The 15,983-nt window shown below is 52.9% G+C and overlaps 5 protein-coding genes across 5 annotated transcripts; 3 read left to right on the top strand and 2 right to left on the bottom strand.

The window, feature by feature from the left end:
* Positions 1-400: 400 nt before the first annotated feature.
* On the top strand, positions 401-628 carry A1O1_02857 (uncharacterized protein; the record flags this gene model as incomplete). Its single annotated transcript, XM_007723765.1, has 1 exon — positions 401-628. One exon carries the CDS (start codon positions 401-403, stop codon positions 626-628), a length of 228 nt encoding a protein of 75 aa, XP_007721955.1.
* A 936-nt stretch (positions 629-1,564) lies between these two features.
* A1O1_02856 (uncharacterized protein) lies at positions 1,565-5,140 on the top strand (the record flags this gene model as incomplete). The annotated part of the gene is made up of 1 exon (XM_007723764.1): positions 1,565-5,140. The coding sequence occupies one exon, from the start codon at positions 1,565-1,567 to the stop codon at positions 5,138-5,140; it is 3,576 nt and encodes a 1,191-aa protein (XP_007721954.1).
* Positions 5,141-5,955: 815 nt separating this feature from the next.
* A1O1_02855 (uncharacterized protein) lies at positions 5,956-8,313 on the top strand (the record flags this gene model as incomplete). The annotated part of the gene is made up of 1 exon (XM_007723763.1): positions 5,956-8,313. The coding sequence occupies one exon, from the start codon at positions 5,956-5,958 to the stop codon at positions 8,311-8,313; it is 2,358 nt and encodes a 785-aa protein (XP_007721953.1).
* Positions 8,314-9,197: 884 nt separating this feature from the next.
* A1O1_02854 (uncharacterized protein) lies at positions 9,198-12,992 on the bottom strand (the record flags this gene model as incomplete). Its single annotated transcript, XM_007723762.1, has 1 exon — positions 9,198-12,992. One exon carries the CDS (start codon positions 12,990-12,992, stop codon positions 9,198-9,200), a length of 3,795 nt encoding a protein of 1,264 aa, XP_007721952.1.
* Positions 12,993-13,885: 893 nt separating this feature from the next.
* A1O1_02853 (uncharacterized protein) lies at positions 13,886-14,479 on the bottom strand (the record flags this gene model as incomplete). Its single annotated transcript, XM_007723761.1, has 1 exon — positions 13,886-14,479. The coding sequence occupies one exon, from the start codon at positions 14,477-14,479 to the stop codon at positions 13,886-13,888; it is 594 nt and encodes a 197-aa protein (XP_007721951.1).
* Between the last annotated feature and the right edge of the window lie 1,504 nt (positions 14,480-15,983).

Here is a 15,983-nt window from a genome sequence, read left to right as displayed (position 1 = left end):
GCTGAGTCTTGGCAGAGGGACAAGCTCAATTGAATGACGGCGGAACTTCAAGTTAAGCGATGAAACCGCGCATTCGTTCTACTACAGTCGTTGTCTACCACAGTCAAAGCGTTGCTAGTGCTTGAGTGCGAGACACATGTGGGCGTGGCTTGAGCCGCATGATCAATACTGGAGAAGAGTCTCCACGAGAATGCATTCCCATCTACATACACAAGACAATCTCGGTACGTGGCGATCCAGATCTCCGGAGTTGTGAGATACCCTTTCCAGCAATACGGGCAACTCCCAAGCGACATCTGTGCGCCTCTTGCGCCTCAACTGCAATTGAGCTCCTCCAGCCGACATATTTTATACATTCTCGTGGGCTGGAAGCTGACCGCGGACAGGGTGCGAGGAGATCATGACTGCACTCGACGAATGCCACGCACGAGGCTTCCTTTACAAAGTCACCGGCGGCTGCAACGATATCAAACGAGAAGTGAACAGATGCCTCTCGGGCGAGCGAACCAAGAAGAGCAAGAAAAATCGTGAAACTGGCCTGGAGCGGCGGGCGAGGATCGAACAAGTGTGGGCTAAAATGGACGAGGGTGACTATTCAGCCTTGGAGAGGTTTACCAAGCGGAATTAAAGAATGGAAGGAAATGGCTATGGTGGCGCATGGTCGACGGGCGTTTCTCATGGCGTCTGGTTACAACATTGACTGAAAAGAAAAATTATAATGCATGAGGCAGAAACGCAAAATGTACAGCTGAATTTCTCCCCTCATTCATGATGGTTGATCGATCATTACTGTGCCCAAGTCCCCGAATGTGACCTTCATGACCGTCGTTTGGAGTTTGAGATTCACAATGTGAGGCGCCATTTTGAGGTGAATTACTTGGTTCCGATGAGGCTCTACGGAACTGGTCGGACTGCTCTATCATGGCTCAGCAAGGCAGTTGAAATCGGGGCCTGATTTTCAACAACCGTTGATCCTGTTCGAGGGGCGGTTTCGGCGGATACATCCTCTTTGCCTACCCTGCCCGAGTGTTGAGGCGATGAGCTCGTCCGAACCATAGAGAATGGTATCAGAGCAGCTAGCATAGGCTAGAAGGGATATCGACCTTTGTGAAAGATCTGCGTATCGGATTCACGAGATGTCAGAGAGCAAAGACAAGCACGGTATCTGGCGTCTTACTGTAGGAGCATGTCTTTCTTCCGGACAAGTAGGTACGCAGTGTACTCGGCAGTAAGCGTGGTCGGGTCGGGGAATGTAATAAAGCGGCATCTGATATGGCCAAAATAGGCAATTCGCCAAAGTAAAGGTGTGGTGCTTTCTAGTACCAGGACTAGTGAAGGGACTATGTGTTCGAGTCCAGGTGGTGCGGTTGTTGACAGAGACAAAGCGTCAAAGCCTTCTTCTCTCATGCGCCTCCAGAACAATTGACCTGGACTGTGCGAGTCACCTAATGTACCACATGTTTCCTTTGTTCCGGATCTACGATAACAGTCATCCCGACACAGTACTTTCCTTCCAGCTCGCTTCGAGACACATGTCTCATGCTCACCATCCCGCCTATGCATTATGACCGGCGGCAACCAAACTGAAGAACAATGTGGTACTCATGATCCAGCGATTGAGCCGCCTCCGAGCAGTATATCCCCCACCCAAGCGGATCCCGAACAAGCCGAACTCGACGATTTTGGATTGCCCAAGAAGCCAGTGAAAAGACCACGTCCTGCTGAGTCGGATGCTAGCGGAGATGAGGGTGACACTTTCCACGACGTCGAAGGGTACGATGACAACAAGTCGGTGCAGGAGAAGGCAAAGGCCGAGCCTGACGGAAGCACTCCGCGTAAGGACGCGGTGACGGGTGTGGATGAACGCAGCAGGAAATCAAGCGAAGACACAGACATGCCCGTCCCCACCACTGAGCATTCGGCGGATGAAGAAGACGATGGTGGCGGAGTAATAAGGGCGGACAACAATACGGAGGATACTGACCAGAGACCTCCGCTGGCCACCACTCATAATGGCATCCCAGGATCTGACGAGTCTGCAGCTTCAGCTCATGCGGACCCCGAACCCGCATTAAACGAGACCAACCCCATCCGTGACTCTCAGCTGTCGTCCGCGACCGTCATACCAAAACGTGAACACCGGTCAACGGCTCCCGCGGTCTCCGAATGGTCCCACCAAAGACAGGTCGCAGGTGGTTTGCCAATTGACCATGACGAAGAAGAAGCGGAAGAAGAGGCATGGCAGGCGATGCAGGCCTTGGATGAATTTGATGTCTATGACGATGATGGCCGGCTTATTGCCAAGGGCAACAAGGAGACGGAGGAAGAGATGAACCCCTATGCTGGGATCGGTGGGGCCGGTAAAGGATATACAAGGGTACAACTAGACGAGGACGCACAATCTGCGACTAGTTTGGACGAAGACACCAACTATCTATTCCAACATGGGCCGCAGCCAACGAAACCGGACACGGAGCTCGACGAGCAAGATGAGCAGCGAGACGCTGTTACCCAGTTGGAAGCCACGAAGGATCTGCTGACTGAAGGGCAGCGCATTGCCTACGTGGGTGTGGTCCGCCTGACGATTCATAAAATGTCTGAGGCCTTGGCCAATATGGAGAAAACTAAAGGCACCAGGAGGGAGATCGCTAAGGCCGTTGAAAGCATGGACATGTGGGCACAGAAGATGATGCTTCGCCTCTATACTCACATGGACATCAGCCCGGCGGAGCAGATCATGATCGAGCAACTTGCCGAACATGGGGTACAGCCGTCAGATCTGGTCAGTCCGCTCATGAAGAATGCCAGGGTGAAAAATCCAATCACAAACGACGAGCCCACTCAAAATTCGACGCCGGAGATCTCGCCAAACAAGGACTCAACTGTTTCTCGTTCATCAATGAAGAGTAATGGCGAAAGTTCGAGAGATGGTGAAGAGGTCCCGGAAGTTCATGGCCCGCAAGACATGCCATATACTGGGCAGATCGAGCTTGATCTTCGTTGGACCGTGCTTTGTGATCTATTCCTCGTCTTGATCTCGGACAGTGTTTACGACTCTCGGTCCAGGCGACTTCTAGAAAGAGTGGGCTCGACCATGAACATCAGCTGGGCCCAGATTTGTCGGTTTGAGAAGAGAGTCATGGATGCGTTGGAAATGCAAGAGGCCGAGATTCAGGAGAGTTGGGACGAATCCGAAAACATGGAGAAACGACGCAAGCTAGGTCTCAAACGCAGATACATGGTAATGGGCCTTGCGACAGTCGGCGGGGGTCTGGTCATCGGGCTCTCGGCAGGCTTGCTGGCACCCGTTATTGGGGCCGGTCTTGCGGCTGGCTTCACGACCATCGGTGTTACCGGTACTGCAGGGTTCTTGGGCGGAGCTGGCGGAGCTGCACTGATCACTTCCGCGGCCACGGCGGCTGGTGGTACAATTGCTGTTCGGGCGTCGGACCGGCGGACGGGGCACGTCAAGACCTTCGAATATCGACCACTACACAATAACAAACGGCTCAACCTAATCCTGACCGTTTCTGGTTGGATGAATGGCAAGGTTGACGATGTACGATTACCGTTCAGCACCATTGACCCTATCATGGGTGATATTTATTCTTTGCTCTGGGAGCCGGAAATGCTCCAGTCGATGGGTGACACCATTAATATCCTGGCGACGGAAGCATTGACGCAGACCGTCCAGCAAGTCCTTGGTAGTACCATCTTGGTGGCTCTCATGGCGTCCATTCAGCTGCCGATTGTGTTGTCGAAATTGGCTTACCTGATCGACAACCCTTGGAGCGTTTCTTTGGATCGGGCCAACGCTGCCGGTCTCATCTTGGCGGATTCACTCATTGACAGGCATTTGGGCCAGAGGCCGATCACCCTGGTTGGATTTTCTCTTGGGTCAAGGGTCATATTTTCGTGCTTAAAAGAACTGTCTCGGCGAGGAGCGTACGGCGCGGTGCAAAATGTGTATCTGTTCGGTTCGCCTGTGGTGGCCAATAAGGACGAATACCTTCGTGCCCGGTCAGTCGTTTCTGGCCGGTTCCTCAACGGCTATGCGTCCAATGACTGGATTCTGGGCTACTTGTTTCGAGCGACGTCGGGCGGCATCATGCGTGTTGCAGGACTTGCTCCGGTGGAAGGAATTCCAGGGGTCGAAAACATTGATGTCAGCAAACTGGTGAATGGCCACATGGCTTACCGTTCGGCCATGCCACGGTTGATGCGAGAAGTCGGATGGGAAGTGGAGAGCGACGAGTTCACCGAGATCGAGGATCCTGATCCTGAGAATCACGCAAAACGGCAGCGCGAGCTCATCCAGGAGATCGACGAAGCCCGCAGGAAGGCCGAAGAAAAGCCCGAGAAGAAGAAATTCGGCCTCTTCAAAAGAGGCAAGATGGCGGAGAAACGAGGGTGGGAAACGTACAACCAGACCAACCTGGGCCAGACGTGGAGTGCCAGCGGGAATAAAGACTCGGGCGCCGCCGCGGGTGGGAACGTGTTGTTCGACATTGACGCGATCCGGAAGGAACTCGAAAGCGAAATGATAGAAGTGAGAGAATTGGACAGCACCTTGCCTCCAATGCAAATCACCTCGATCCAGAATGGAGAGAAGCACGTGGAATATCTCCGACTTCCGCCAGATATGAAACCTGACGAAGTGGCCAGGATGAACCTCCCGCCGCGGCCAGATGAGGTTGACGTCGAATTTGCTCCGGCACGTCCTGCACCCGTAAGGCCAGCAAGAACGTCATCTTCCCTCCGGCCGGGCTCGCTGGCCTCTCCTCGGATTAGTCCGGGAATGAGTCCGCAACGCTCACCGAATGCATCTCCAGAACCAAGTGGACGATCATCCTATACCTACTCGGAACCGAGAGAATTGGTGAGCACATTGCCGCCGCTGAGCTTGACTTCTTCGCCATCCCTAAGGACAGAGAGTCTCAAGACGTCTACCACTGTACGACCCGAGCTGAAACCACACGCCACAGAGCCATCGGCGTCCAGTTGGAATCGACAGGGCATGATGTCCGATCCCGATCTTACGCAAACGATGGCAAGCTTGAACTTCGAGCACAACGCTTGGGCAGACGATGACGATGAGCATTCGCATCCACACGGAGACATCCAGATGACGTTTGAATAATGACTCGATATGGCGGAAGAGCTTTTTTTGTATCGACATTGAACTGCATAGCGCGGAGTAGGGTTACAGGATCTTTTGGGCATTTGTGTCTCAGCATATATTCAATGTATATGATATGAACCAAGTTCTTGGATAGGGACGGTTCACGTCGGACTGGCTATGCTGAAATCTGAATTTGCTTGATCGTTCCCCAAGGCTTGCACCGAATCCAGATCAGGCGATCTTTCTTGCCTGCCCGCCGTCGGTTTGAATGCCCCTTTTTCATCACAGACATTGAACGGTAAGTGGCCGAGGTGCTCGACCACAAGAGCAACCCTTTGTTGTTTCACTGGTGCGGACATGGGCAGATGCGTGAGGCAGTTCCATTTTCTCTTTCTCAACCACCGCGTCGGCAGCAGCTGTTTAGGCATCTACTGGTAGGTATCGACTGCCACCTAACTACCGGACCGCCTCGCGGAATCCAGCTGCCATGGCAATGGAGCTTTTCGAGGTTGCAACTGTCTCTCAACATCCAAGGCAAGTGTCTATTGTTTCTCCGTGTACATACTCGACGTGACAGCTGCCTCGGGTTCTGGTTCTTTGTCCAGGAGGCAATTTTAGAAGGCAGCTTTCAATGCCTGAAAGAAGTGCTTTGTTCACTTCACTGTTCATTGTGTCCACAGTTCTACGGTCGCCTTGTGATTATGTCTCATTGGCAGGAGAGTCTAAAGCTCTTCAAAACCGTCCATCCTGACGGTATCTTGTCTCCGACACACTTTTCAACGTCTTTGCCCGCAGCACAGATACTCAAGGCCTCTTCCAATCCACAAACAGTCATGGAGGCCATCATGGGCACCAACGGAGCCAACCAGCCGGACTGGGCGACTCACTCCTCATTGCTTGCGCTTCTCCTGAATTGGAATCTCCTCTTCATCTTCCTCGTCGTCTTCCGGTATCTACGTCTCGTTGTCCATATCGTCTCATACTGTGCTTATAAGCCATCTCCAGTTTCAGGAAGCAGATCTATGACCGAGAAACAATGTTCAATCATCATCCCGACGGTCGACCCGGAGAACCCACACTTCCATGAATGCCTGTTGTGGATACTCACCAACGACCCTCTGGAAATCCACATTGTCACGGTAGGAAAGCGCCTACAGCAACTGACCAAGAAGGTCGTCCGACGGTACCAGGCCGCATTCCCTTCGATCCGGATCCTAGTGTCGGCGACAAAAACTGCTAACAAGCGTCAACAGGTGGCTCATGCTTTACCCTATGTCCGAGGCGCGATTACTTTCCTCGTCGATGACACGGTCTTCTGGCCATCCCCGAACTTCCTACGTACTGCCGTTGCCCCTTTCGAAGACCCTGAGGTCGGCGGAGTCGGCACCAACAAGCGCGTGCGTCGAGAGAATCTAGCCTTCGGCTTCAGCTCATTCTGGAACATGATGGGCGCATTGTACCTGGAGCGACACAACTTCGAGATTCGTGCCACCAACACCATCGACGGCGGGGTCTTTGTCATCTCAGGCCGGACGTGCGCATACCGTACGAACATCCTACAGGACCCGTCCTTCCTGGAGGGATACAACAACGAACGATTCTTTTTCGGGCTCCGAGGCCCGTTGAACGCCGACGACGACAACTTCATCACCCGCTGGCTCGTCACGCACAACTGGAAGATCAAGATTCAATACTGCCAGGACTCCATGATCGAGACGGTGCTCGGCACGTACCCCAAGTTCCTGTCCCAATGTCTGCGCTGGTCACGCACCACCTGGCGAAGCAACACCGCATCCTTGATCACTGATCGCACCGTCTACCGTGCCCAACCGTGGTGTGTGTATGCCGTGTACCTTACCTCGTTGGTCAACTTTGCGCTCTTCTATGACACCGCCCTGGTCTACACGCTCAGCCGGAGTCACTTTTACAGCCCAGCCACGCTACAGACCTTAGGTATGTGCATTGTTCTCAGCAAGCTTGTCAAATTGGTGCCTTATTTCTGCCGTCATCCGGCTGATCTGATCTATCTGCTGGGATACTTTGTCTTTGCTTACTTCCACAGTTTCATCAAGCTTTACGCTGGACTGACTTTCTGGGTCACTACCTGGGGAGGCCGTGACTTGGAAACAGTGAATCGTTTCGCTACGGAGGGCGACAATGATACCGAGAAGAGCTACGTACCGAGCAGCGTCACTGGTGATTCTGAACAATGTAGCTCGCCTAGATTAGGCTCTAGGTACCGTTATACCGACCATCTCTGCGGCTTCTCGGACGAGGAGGAGCTACTGCCAACGCCACCGTCATCGTCATCGTCATCAAGCACCACTGCTCAGACTCGGACTCACAATTCGCCTGCTCTGCCATCCAGCACTGGTGCAATGACTGCAACTGCTCGGACTTCCGCTTCGACGCCCAGTCCTGCCCTAAACCACACTCGCACTCCTGTCAAGACGCCATGGGGTGTCGTGGCGCCAGACCGAAACAATGCGTACCGCACTCCCGCCAATGTCCTGATGCACCAGCAACCCGGCATGGCGTGGCCGCGCACTTGGAACTATAGGACCAGACAGAGCCACGGCGAAGCAGGGGCTTACCACGTCAATGACGAGGCCGCCGTGTCGACGCAGATTCAGCCACGACAAGTAACACCTGCTCGAGCAGTTGCCGAAGAATTCATGCCTTCCACGCCACAGCAACTTCTCTCCCCTACCCGCTCGCCTGCACGCAATGTCAATGTCAATGTCAATGTCGACTTCGACGGTGACATCGCCATGGATACAGATGCCCGCGCCCATGCTGTTTCTTATGCCGATGTCGATCCTGATACTCCCTTGCCATCTATTGAAACAGATGATATGTACCCATCCCCGACCAGCAGCTGTGTAGCCCGTGATCGGCAACTGGGCGTCTTTCACGGCGGCGCGCATCCCAAGGACACTGCTACTACCACTGGTCTGGCCCGGACCGCTGAGACTACTACATATCGTCTTCCTACTCCGCCATCGACTCGACTTCCGCTTGAACCAGTGACACCGACTCCTGCTGAAGGTGGTCGTCGGCGCTGGAACGGTTACACCCGCACCTGGGTCCGCGCGTCTCCTGATTCGTGCAATCGATTGCATTTCGACGGTTCCAGTATGGTACGTCCTCGAAATTGTACTTTGGAGGATCGACGATTTGATTACTGGTGAACGGTCAGTGAATTAGACGGTGGGTGTGGGTGCGATCGTGAATCTTGACCCGGATCTGGATCTGGATCAAATATGCATGCTGGATCATGTATCATCGCCACATAGGTAGGTTGATGAGAGTAATCGCCACGTAGTGGTTGTCCGCGTGAATCAAAACCCTTTCCACCCAGCGCGACTGAAGGCTGCCGGAGAGGCACCTCCTACTTGCACCAGACAGGAGAGGAACAGGAGCCGAAGCAGAGAGAATTACGAAGAGCTCGGCGCACCTCTATATGCGAGAACGGGGGAAGGTGAGTGAGGATGCTAGGGAAGACAAAATGTTTTGAAGTACATGTTGCAAGGGGGTGAGGAGCACGCAAGGCTTCGGCACTAGATATCATGCAGGGATGATTCGACTGGTTCGACTGGTTGTCTGTCTAGACTCGGGAGTGGTAGATCCTTTGTAGAAAGTCTCCCTAGCCCTCCATTGAAGAATGCAAAAGCCTTTTTATTCACCATTATTTTTGTAAATTTCGCCCTTTGCTCGTGTGGCTGTTGGGGATCAAGCTCCCGCCGTCTCGCCGCGTTGCACCAACACCCCTGCACGGCGCAATCCTATCCCTCCGAATAAGCCCAAGCTAGGCGACACAGGTGCCATGGCGACTTTGATACCGATTGATCGGACAGTACTGGGGATTGCAAAGGCCGTAACTGGTACTCTGCAGCGCAGTTGACAGATGGCCTTCCAGCCAGCCTAACCACATCGGCATAATAGCTCATGTGGGCTCGACGTCGTCCAACCGTGAGGCTACCGCGCCGAGATAGCAGCCATCCATTTTTGTTCTTCCTTCCTAATGACATTGTTAGATGTTGTCGTCTCCCAAACAAGTCTTTCAGAGGTTCACTTACCGATCGAAATGCAACAACATCCCCAACACCGGAATGAGCTGCCTTTGATGACTCTTGTCCTTCTGCTCTAAGAACTGGAGAAGCACATTCTTCAGATACACATAGTCGACCGTGCCCTGGCTCAAACCCGTAGCGCTGGGTGTCTCGCTTCGGCTCGTCGATGTTGACAACCCGCGCTCTTTAGGTGTGGGCGACCTCGCACTCAACGATTCAACTGACGTTCTGGAACTGGGAATCCCAGACTCCAAACCGGGACCTGGGCGACCAACCTGGCCCTTGTGATTCCTGGCGCCGGACTGTGCAGCCTTCAGCTCTTCTGTGAGATTCTTGTTTGCCTTGGTCAACTTCTCAACACGTTCCCTCGCCTCGTCGGCGGTCCTGCGAAGGTCCATTTTCTGGGTGTCGAGCTCGCGGATTTGCCTCTCGCTCTCATCCAAAGCTTCACGAAGCCCGGCCATGGCGGCCCTGACCTCTTCCACTTCCTTGGCGGCTCGCTCTGCAGCTTGCTCGAGTTCATCGCGCCGCCTCTTCCATTCTCGCTGACGGTTCTCCAACTCATCTTTCTCATCCTGCACCACTTTCAGTGCCCGCTGGGCCTCTCGCGTTTTACTCCGGGCGTCTTCGACTTCACGCATCATCCGCCGATTGCTGACGTTAGCCTCGTCTTCAACGCGGTCTCGCTCTTCAATAGCCGCTTCCATACGCTCCTTCATTTCCCGGATCCTGGCTTCAGTGCCGGTCTCCGCTTGGTCAAGAAGCATTCGCATGGTTTGTCCTTCCCTCGTCCGTTCTGAGAGCATTCGCTGCGCTTCGGTCAGTTCCTCTTCAAGGCTGTCTGCTCGATTCGTCGCCTCGCGCGCCTGCATGGTCAGCTCATGCGTCTGATCCCTCAGAGACTGGACCAAAGACTGGGAAGAGGAATGCAGAGCCGTCTTCAAGTTCAGCTCTTCCTTCAACTCTGTCACTTGTCGGGTATGCACGGAGAGCTGTTCCTCGAGATCACGCAGCTTGACCTTCAGAGAGGTCGATTCTTCCTTTGCTTTAGCAAGATCCTGCTTCAGTTGATCCGCAGAAGCTGCTGCCTCTTGCCGTCTCGATTCTGCTGTTTGCAATTCCTCCTGGGCTTTCTCCAGGTCCTTTTCCACCCGGGTTCGGGTGTTGGTTTCTTGCTCGATCTTGAGCTGCAGCTCTTTAATCTCGACGTCTTTGTCTCCAAGCCTTTTGCCGAGGCCTTTCAGCTCGGCCTTGATGTCCTCGTGTCGGGCTTCAAGCCGGTTCAGCTCTCCTGTCTTGTTCTTCAGGTCCTCCTTCGCAGACTTGAGCTCAGAAACTTCATTTCTTAAGTTCCTCAGTTCGGGCTGAGCTTTTGAAAGTAACTCCTTGAGATCGGTAATGTCTTTGAATCGAGCTGTCGCAAGTTGTTCAGACGCACCCAGGTCTCGCTCTAGATTGGCGCATTTCCCTTTCAGTTCATCATATTGCTTGTGTAGACCTGTATGAGCCTTCTCTGCATCGGCTGCAGTGGCGGCTGCTTTACGTGCCTCCGAAAGATCTGCCTCAAGTTTCATGACAACTGCCTGAAGATTATCCTTCTGCGCCTGGGCGTCCTTCAGAGCATCACGAGCTTCAACGTGCTCCTCACCCTGGTGCAAGAGATCATCCCGCAAAGTCTCAATTTCTTCCTGTAAGGCTTCTTGATCCTTCAATTGCCGGGAAAGACGTTCGACAGCATCCACCTTATCCGACAATTCTGCTTTTAGATTGTTGATCTCCTGTTCGAGCCTGGAAATATCCGGACCGGAAGGCTTGTCATTGCCAGTCTCCGCATCCTCGATCTCGGCCAAGTTCTCCGACACCTTGATTGGGGTAGAAGCGTCAACGCTATCATTAACTGCTGGTTGTGGACCCTTGCCCTTCTTCTTCTTCTTGTTTTTCTTCTTCGTACTTGCGGCAGCTTCGGATGGCGCTGGTGAGGGTGCGGCTGACATATCACCAGTCTTGTTGCCAGGGGATTTCTGCAACCCAAAATTTTCCGAGAGGTAATTCACAACATCTTCTCGGGATTTTAAAGTGTCGAGCTTGACCTTTGCATCCTCATCCAGGAAACCGAATATCGTTGTCGACGGTCGTCTTGAGAAGTCTTCCTGATTGCTTTGCACCTGGGCTCTCAGATCCTCGACAGTCTTCTCGGCCTTGTCCAGTTGCTGGCGTAGCGTATTCATGATGTTTTGCATGGTAGCCAGCTTCTTTTCGTTCCCCTGCCCATTGTTCTTCTCGCTTGTTTGCTGTCGTTCCACAGACTTGTACGTTGACAAGGTATCCTCAAGGTCCTTGACCACCGCGTCCTTTTGAGACAGCTTCTCATTCAGCAGATTGGTGTCCGCTGTGCGGGCATGAAGCAGGTCCTTGAGCGTTGCATTGTCCGTTTCCAGTTCTTTGATTCGGCTTTCTAATTCTTGGATTCGGACAGATGCTTCGCCCTTCTCCACTTTGAGCACTTCAATTTCCTTCTCTAGACTCCCCGTGAGGTCTGAGCCTGAGGCGGCCTTGGTCTCGGCTTCGTCCAACTTGTTCTGCAGGTCGGCTTTGGTCTCCTCGAACTTGTCCTTAGCTTCTCGAAGGGAGTGCAGTTCGCTGGTGGCAGTTTCCAGGCTTTGTACCATGCCCTCGGTTGACTCACGGGCGACCTTCAGGTCGCCATTGAGCCGATCAACTTGCTTTTTCAAGTCTTCCACTTCCGTTTCCCGCTCGTGCAACTGGGCCTCTAACTTTGCGTGTTCCGAATCGAAGGAGAAAAGTTCCTCTGGACTTTCTTTTGTGGATTCTTCCGCCGGCTTGGACCGGGGAGAGAATAGAGAGAAGCCAGCTATTCGAGACGAAGTCGACGCGGGAGACTTTGCGATCGACTCTGGTTCAGCTGCCTCTGCCATAGTTCCACCATCGCCGGTTGTCGTAGTAGCCGCACCCGCGGGACGAGTCTCATCTACGGGCTCAACAGTTTCCGGTCGAGTGGTGACCGTCGCGGACTTGCTCTTTAACTCGGTGAGCTCTCCGCGCATCTTTCCATTTTCTTCTTCGGAGGCCTCCAACTTCTTCTTGTAATCATCCCTGTCTGTTGTCACTCGTTTGAGTTCGTCCAAAACCATGTCACTCTTGAGATTGATCTGGTTCAGGTATTCAACCAGGGCTCCAGGGTCGTTGATGCTGGACAATGGCGTATTCTCGCGTAGTGAGGCTTCGAAGGATTCGACAGCTTGGATCCTCGAATGTGCTGTTCTATAAGCCTTTAACAGTTCTGCATACCTGGCTTCAATTCGATCAAGCTTGCGCAGTTTGCCGCGAACTTCAGCAGGAAGCTCCTGAGGACGCAAGGGGCCAGGGCCGTCGCCATCGCCATCTGCCGCTGCTGGCTTTTTGTCCACGGTAGCCTCTGATGAAGCCCCTGTTTCCTGGCCTTCCTGGCTCGTCTGCAGTGCCTGTCTCTCCTCTCCAGACTCTTGGTGTTTCTCCTTCATCTCGGGCTTCGGGGTGCCCACTCTGCTGGGCACTGCACTCTCATCATCTCCTATCGTGAACTCGGGTTCGAATTCAGAAGGATCGGGGCTTTTCTGGAGCGAGGCAATGGAGTCGTCGCGCCGGCGTGATTGACGGGTCTGGGAGCCTTCATTCTGACCTTGAGGACGCCGCCGCGGGTTGTTTCTTGTGGGTTGTGCACTGAGGGCAGCCTGACGTTGTCGTGCCTGTTCTTCGGCAATCCGACTGTCTATGGCCCCCTTGAGGCGCTGAAACATATCCAGGATTGCAGTGTTGGTCGGGAACCAGAGCACAGCTTGTAAACATGAGAGTTCGAGGTGGAAGCGCGTCAATACACAAGGTGCTGCCTTTGCATGACCCTCGAACTCCGCAAATACTACGTACGTACTTATTTAGTAGGGCGACGTACACACCCTTGACACCTACAGACTATGTAGAGGCGCTAAAATAATAATGGAGAATGAATAACTCGGGAGTATTTTTGGGGAGCCGAACGCATCTTGCTTTCTGCTCCTCTCTACGCCCTCCACGCCCTCCACGCCCTCCACGCCCTTCACACACACACATCCGAACTCTTTGTCTTCGCGAAGCAAGACTTTGTCTACTGATGCCGGTTATCAAAGCCGGCCACCGTTATCAGCGTTGCCTGGTGTTTGGGTCTCCGTAAGACTGGTTTCCAGGATTCAGTGACGCGCCACTGCAGTGCCTTCTTTTTCACACAGCAGCCTGCCGCCCAATGACCGTGTCTATCCCAATTGTGTTATGGCGCTCCCTTGCCATGCCCTCATAAACGAGAGTTTGGCTCTGCCGGGGAAACAACTGTGCGGCACAGTCCAACCCGCAAGTTCTGAGTCCTGTCTCAGGCCCCGCCTTGACCACAGCTCTTTCAAGTTGCTGTAACTGATTCTGCTCCTCGGATGAGGTTTCGGTACCGTGTCAAGTAGGCGGAGAACAACCTCAAAATGTCCACAATTAAGCCGGAGCACTTCCTTGAACTGCACACTGAAAGGTGGCGGCGGGTGGAATGGGCTTGACTTGGCTGGACTGACAGAAGAGATTGTACCCGTATGCAGCTTCGAGACTCTCATGTCTCTCTCTCGTCCCCCGCCGGGGTGTTGAATCAACGTTGTCTTTGCTCTGTATCTCTTTTTCATTTCAAAACCACGTTTGCCCCTCGTGCAGCCAGGTATTGGTCTGGTGCTCCCTGCGGCAGAGTCCTGACCACCCCGAATATTTCTGTATTGTAGTATCTCAATTTCGTCTTCGGATCCGTGTATTTCGCAGGTAAGCCCGTCACATCGCAGTAGTGTTTGTGATTCGCAGGATGTAGACTCGGAGCGCTCTCGATGTTCGTATAGGTAACGGCGGGACCTCCCAGTCCAACAGCAGGACCGTTTGCAGCTCTTTGCAGGTTTCGTTCCAGGACCAATGTACTCAAGCTTTGAGCTGCCTGTGCCACGTTGAGGGGCCTCGAGGCCGTGGAAGAATATGCTGGAGTGGCCGCACCATCCGTGGTTGCGCCTGTGGCGGGGATAGGCGTCGATGCGCCAGAGTTGTTCTGCGTTGCAAAGACGGATGCTTCTTTGCGTTGCGATTCGGATATCATTTGTTTGGTGTTTTTGTTCCGGCGTGTGCTGGGCTTCCAGTTGGGGTTACGGAAAGGCTTTGGCGTGTAGTATATGTCCATTTGATCAAGGAGCTGTTGGTGAGAATCATCCGCTGGCTGCGGCGTCGAGGGAGGCATTATGAACTAGGGAAAGGGGATTTCGACAGCGCGGTTGTAGACTTTTTGGGAGGAAGACTGCGAATGTGTTCGCGAACGGTAGATTTAGAAGATGAGTTGGGAGCTGCGCCGAACTTGACTGCGCGTCGATATGTCCCGCGGTCGTCAATTAATGACGGTCCACACGTGTGACTTGAAATGCCTGAAATCGACGTCTACGTTCTTCACAAACTCAGCATGTCGGCAAAGTGAGATTTACGCTGTCACAATCAGCCACCATATGTAGGTAGGTAAGGTATGCCATGAACGACTATCAAGGAACCCAAGGTCCTTAGTATATTGCAACTATATAATGTGCTTGTACCTGTTATTTAGAGGTGGTTCGGTACAAGTACGGCGACGCTCAGGGACTTGACATTATTGAAGGAGCCCTGGGAAGCGGAGCATTTGCCAATAGGTAGTAGGCAACAAAGAACTTGAAGCAGCCAACAGCATCGCTCATTCGGTCTTTGATCCATGCAAGCGAGGCATTCGTGTCTATATATACCTGTACCCACTGCAGCTGCGCAGACCAGATTTTTGTTGTCAACATAAGGGACATGTTGTTCCTTCGGACTGGCCCAGGTTCTGTAGACATATGAGCATTAGTGAACGCCTCGAGTATGAATGCGACTATATTGTAGTTTGCCTCAAAAGCGGCGTGGCCGCGACGGGCGCCCACTTGACCGGCAAGCAATTTTTACACGGTACGTACATTGATTGGACTGCCCACTAAATATATCACACACATTCTGCAGGCAGTGGTGGGCTTCAGTGTGCTAGTTGGTTTTATTCCTAGTTCTAAGCCAAGACACTGCATTCTTTCTGTTATAAAACGACGAACGTACTCTGCGAATTTTGCGCGTGCCCCTCGGTGCTTTTTCTGGTCTTTTGGTCCATGCTCGTAGCAGTGTTGCAGCGTCCCTTGCCAGTGTTGATTATGTTCTCGTTGGCAGAGGTGCGGTGCGCTCCCGAGTCACCTGATCTGATGATGTAGTCACGTGCATTCTGATCACAAGGGCCGTTGGTCGCAAGAGGTTCTGCGGTCGAACTTCAAGTTCACTGCAAAGCTCTGGATTTCTAGGCAACGTTCCCAACTCACCAACAGCGTATCTTGATGGATTGCCGACTATGAGGTATGGTTTGCATGCATTGATTAGGTGTCCTCCGGGCTATTCGAATATCTGCCAGTATTCTGCAACTGGAGCAGAACAAGATGGTGAGAAAGGATTCATTATCTGCTTCGTCTTGAGACCCAGCTAATCCTTTCTTTCAGGCCGCTGTTACAGCCCATCCCTTCGAGCGTCGAGTCACTGAAACGCACATAGCCAAGTCGTACGTCTGTCCATCCCTTGACATTCCTCCTCCTCGCAAGATGCATTTTTGACAAAATGGGAATCTCTCTGAAATCATTTGAAGAGAATTGTAATGTTTTGCACTCTGACAAAATAACTTCGAAGCTTGCTTCTACGCACATCAGCCCTGG

Source organism: Capronia coronata, assembly GCF_000585585.1.
Source record: "Capronia coronata CBS 617.96 chromosome Unknown acBCG-supercont1.2, whole genome shotgun sequence".
Classification (NCBI taxonomy): Eukaryota; Fungi; Ascomycota; class Eurotiomycetes; order Chaetothyriales; family Herpotrichiellaceae; genus Capronia; species Capronia coronata.
The sequence above is the reverse complement of the archived record's forward strand: the minus strand, read 5'-3'. Positions and strand labels throughout refer to the sequence as shown.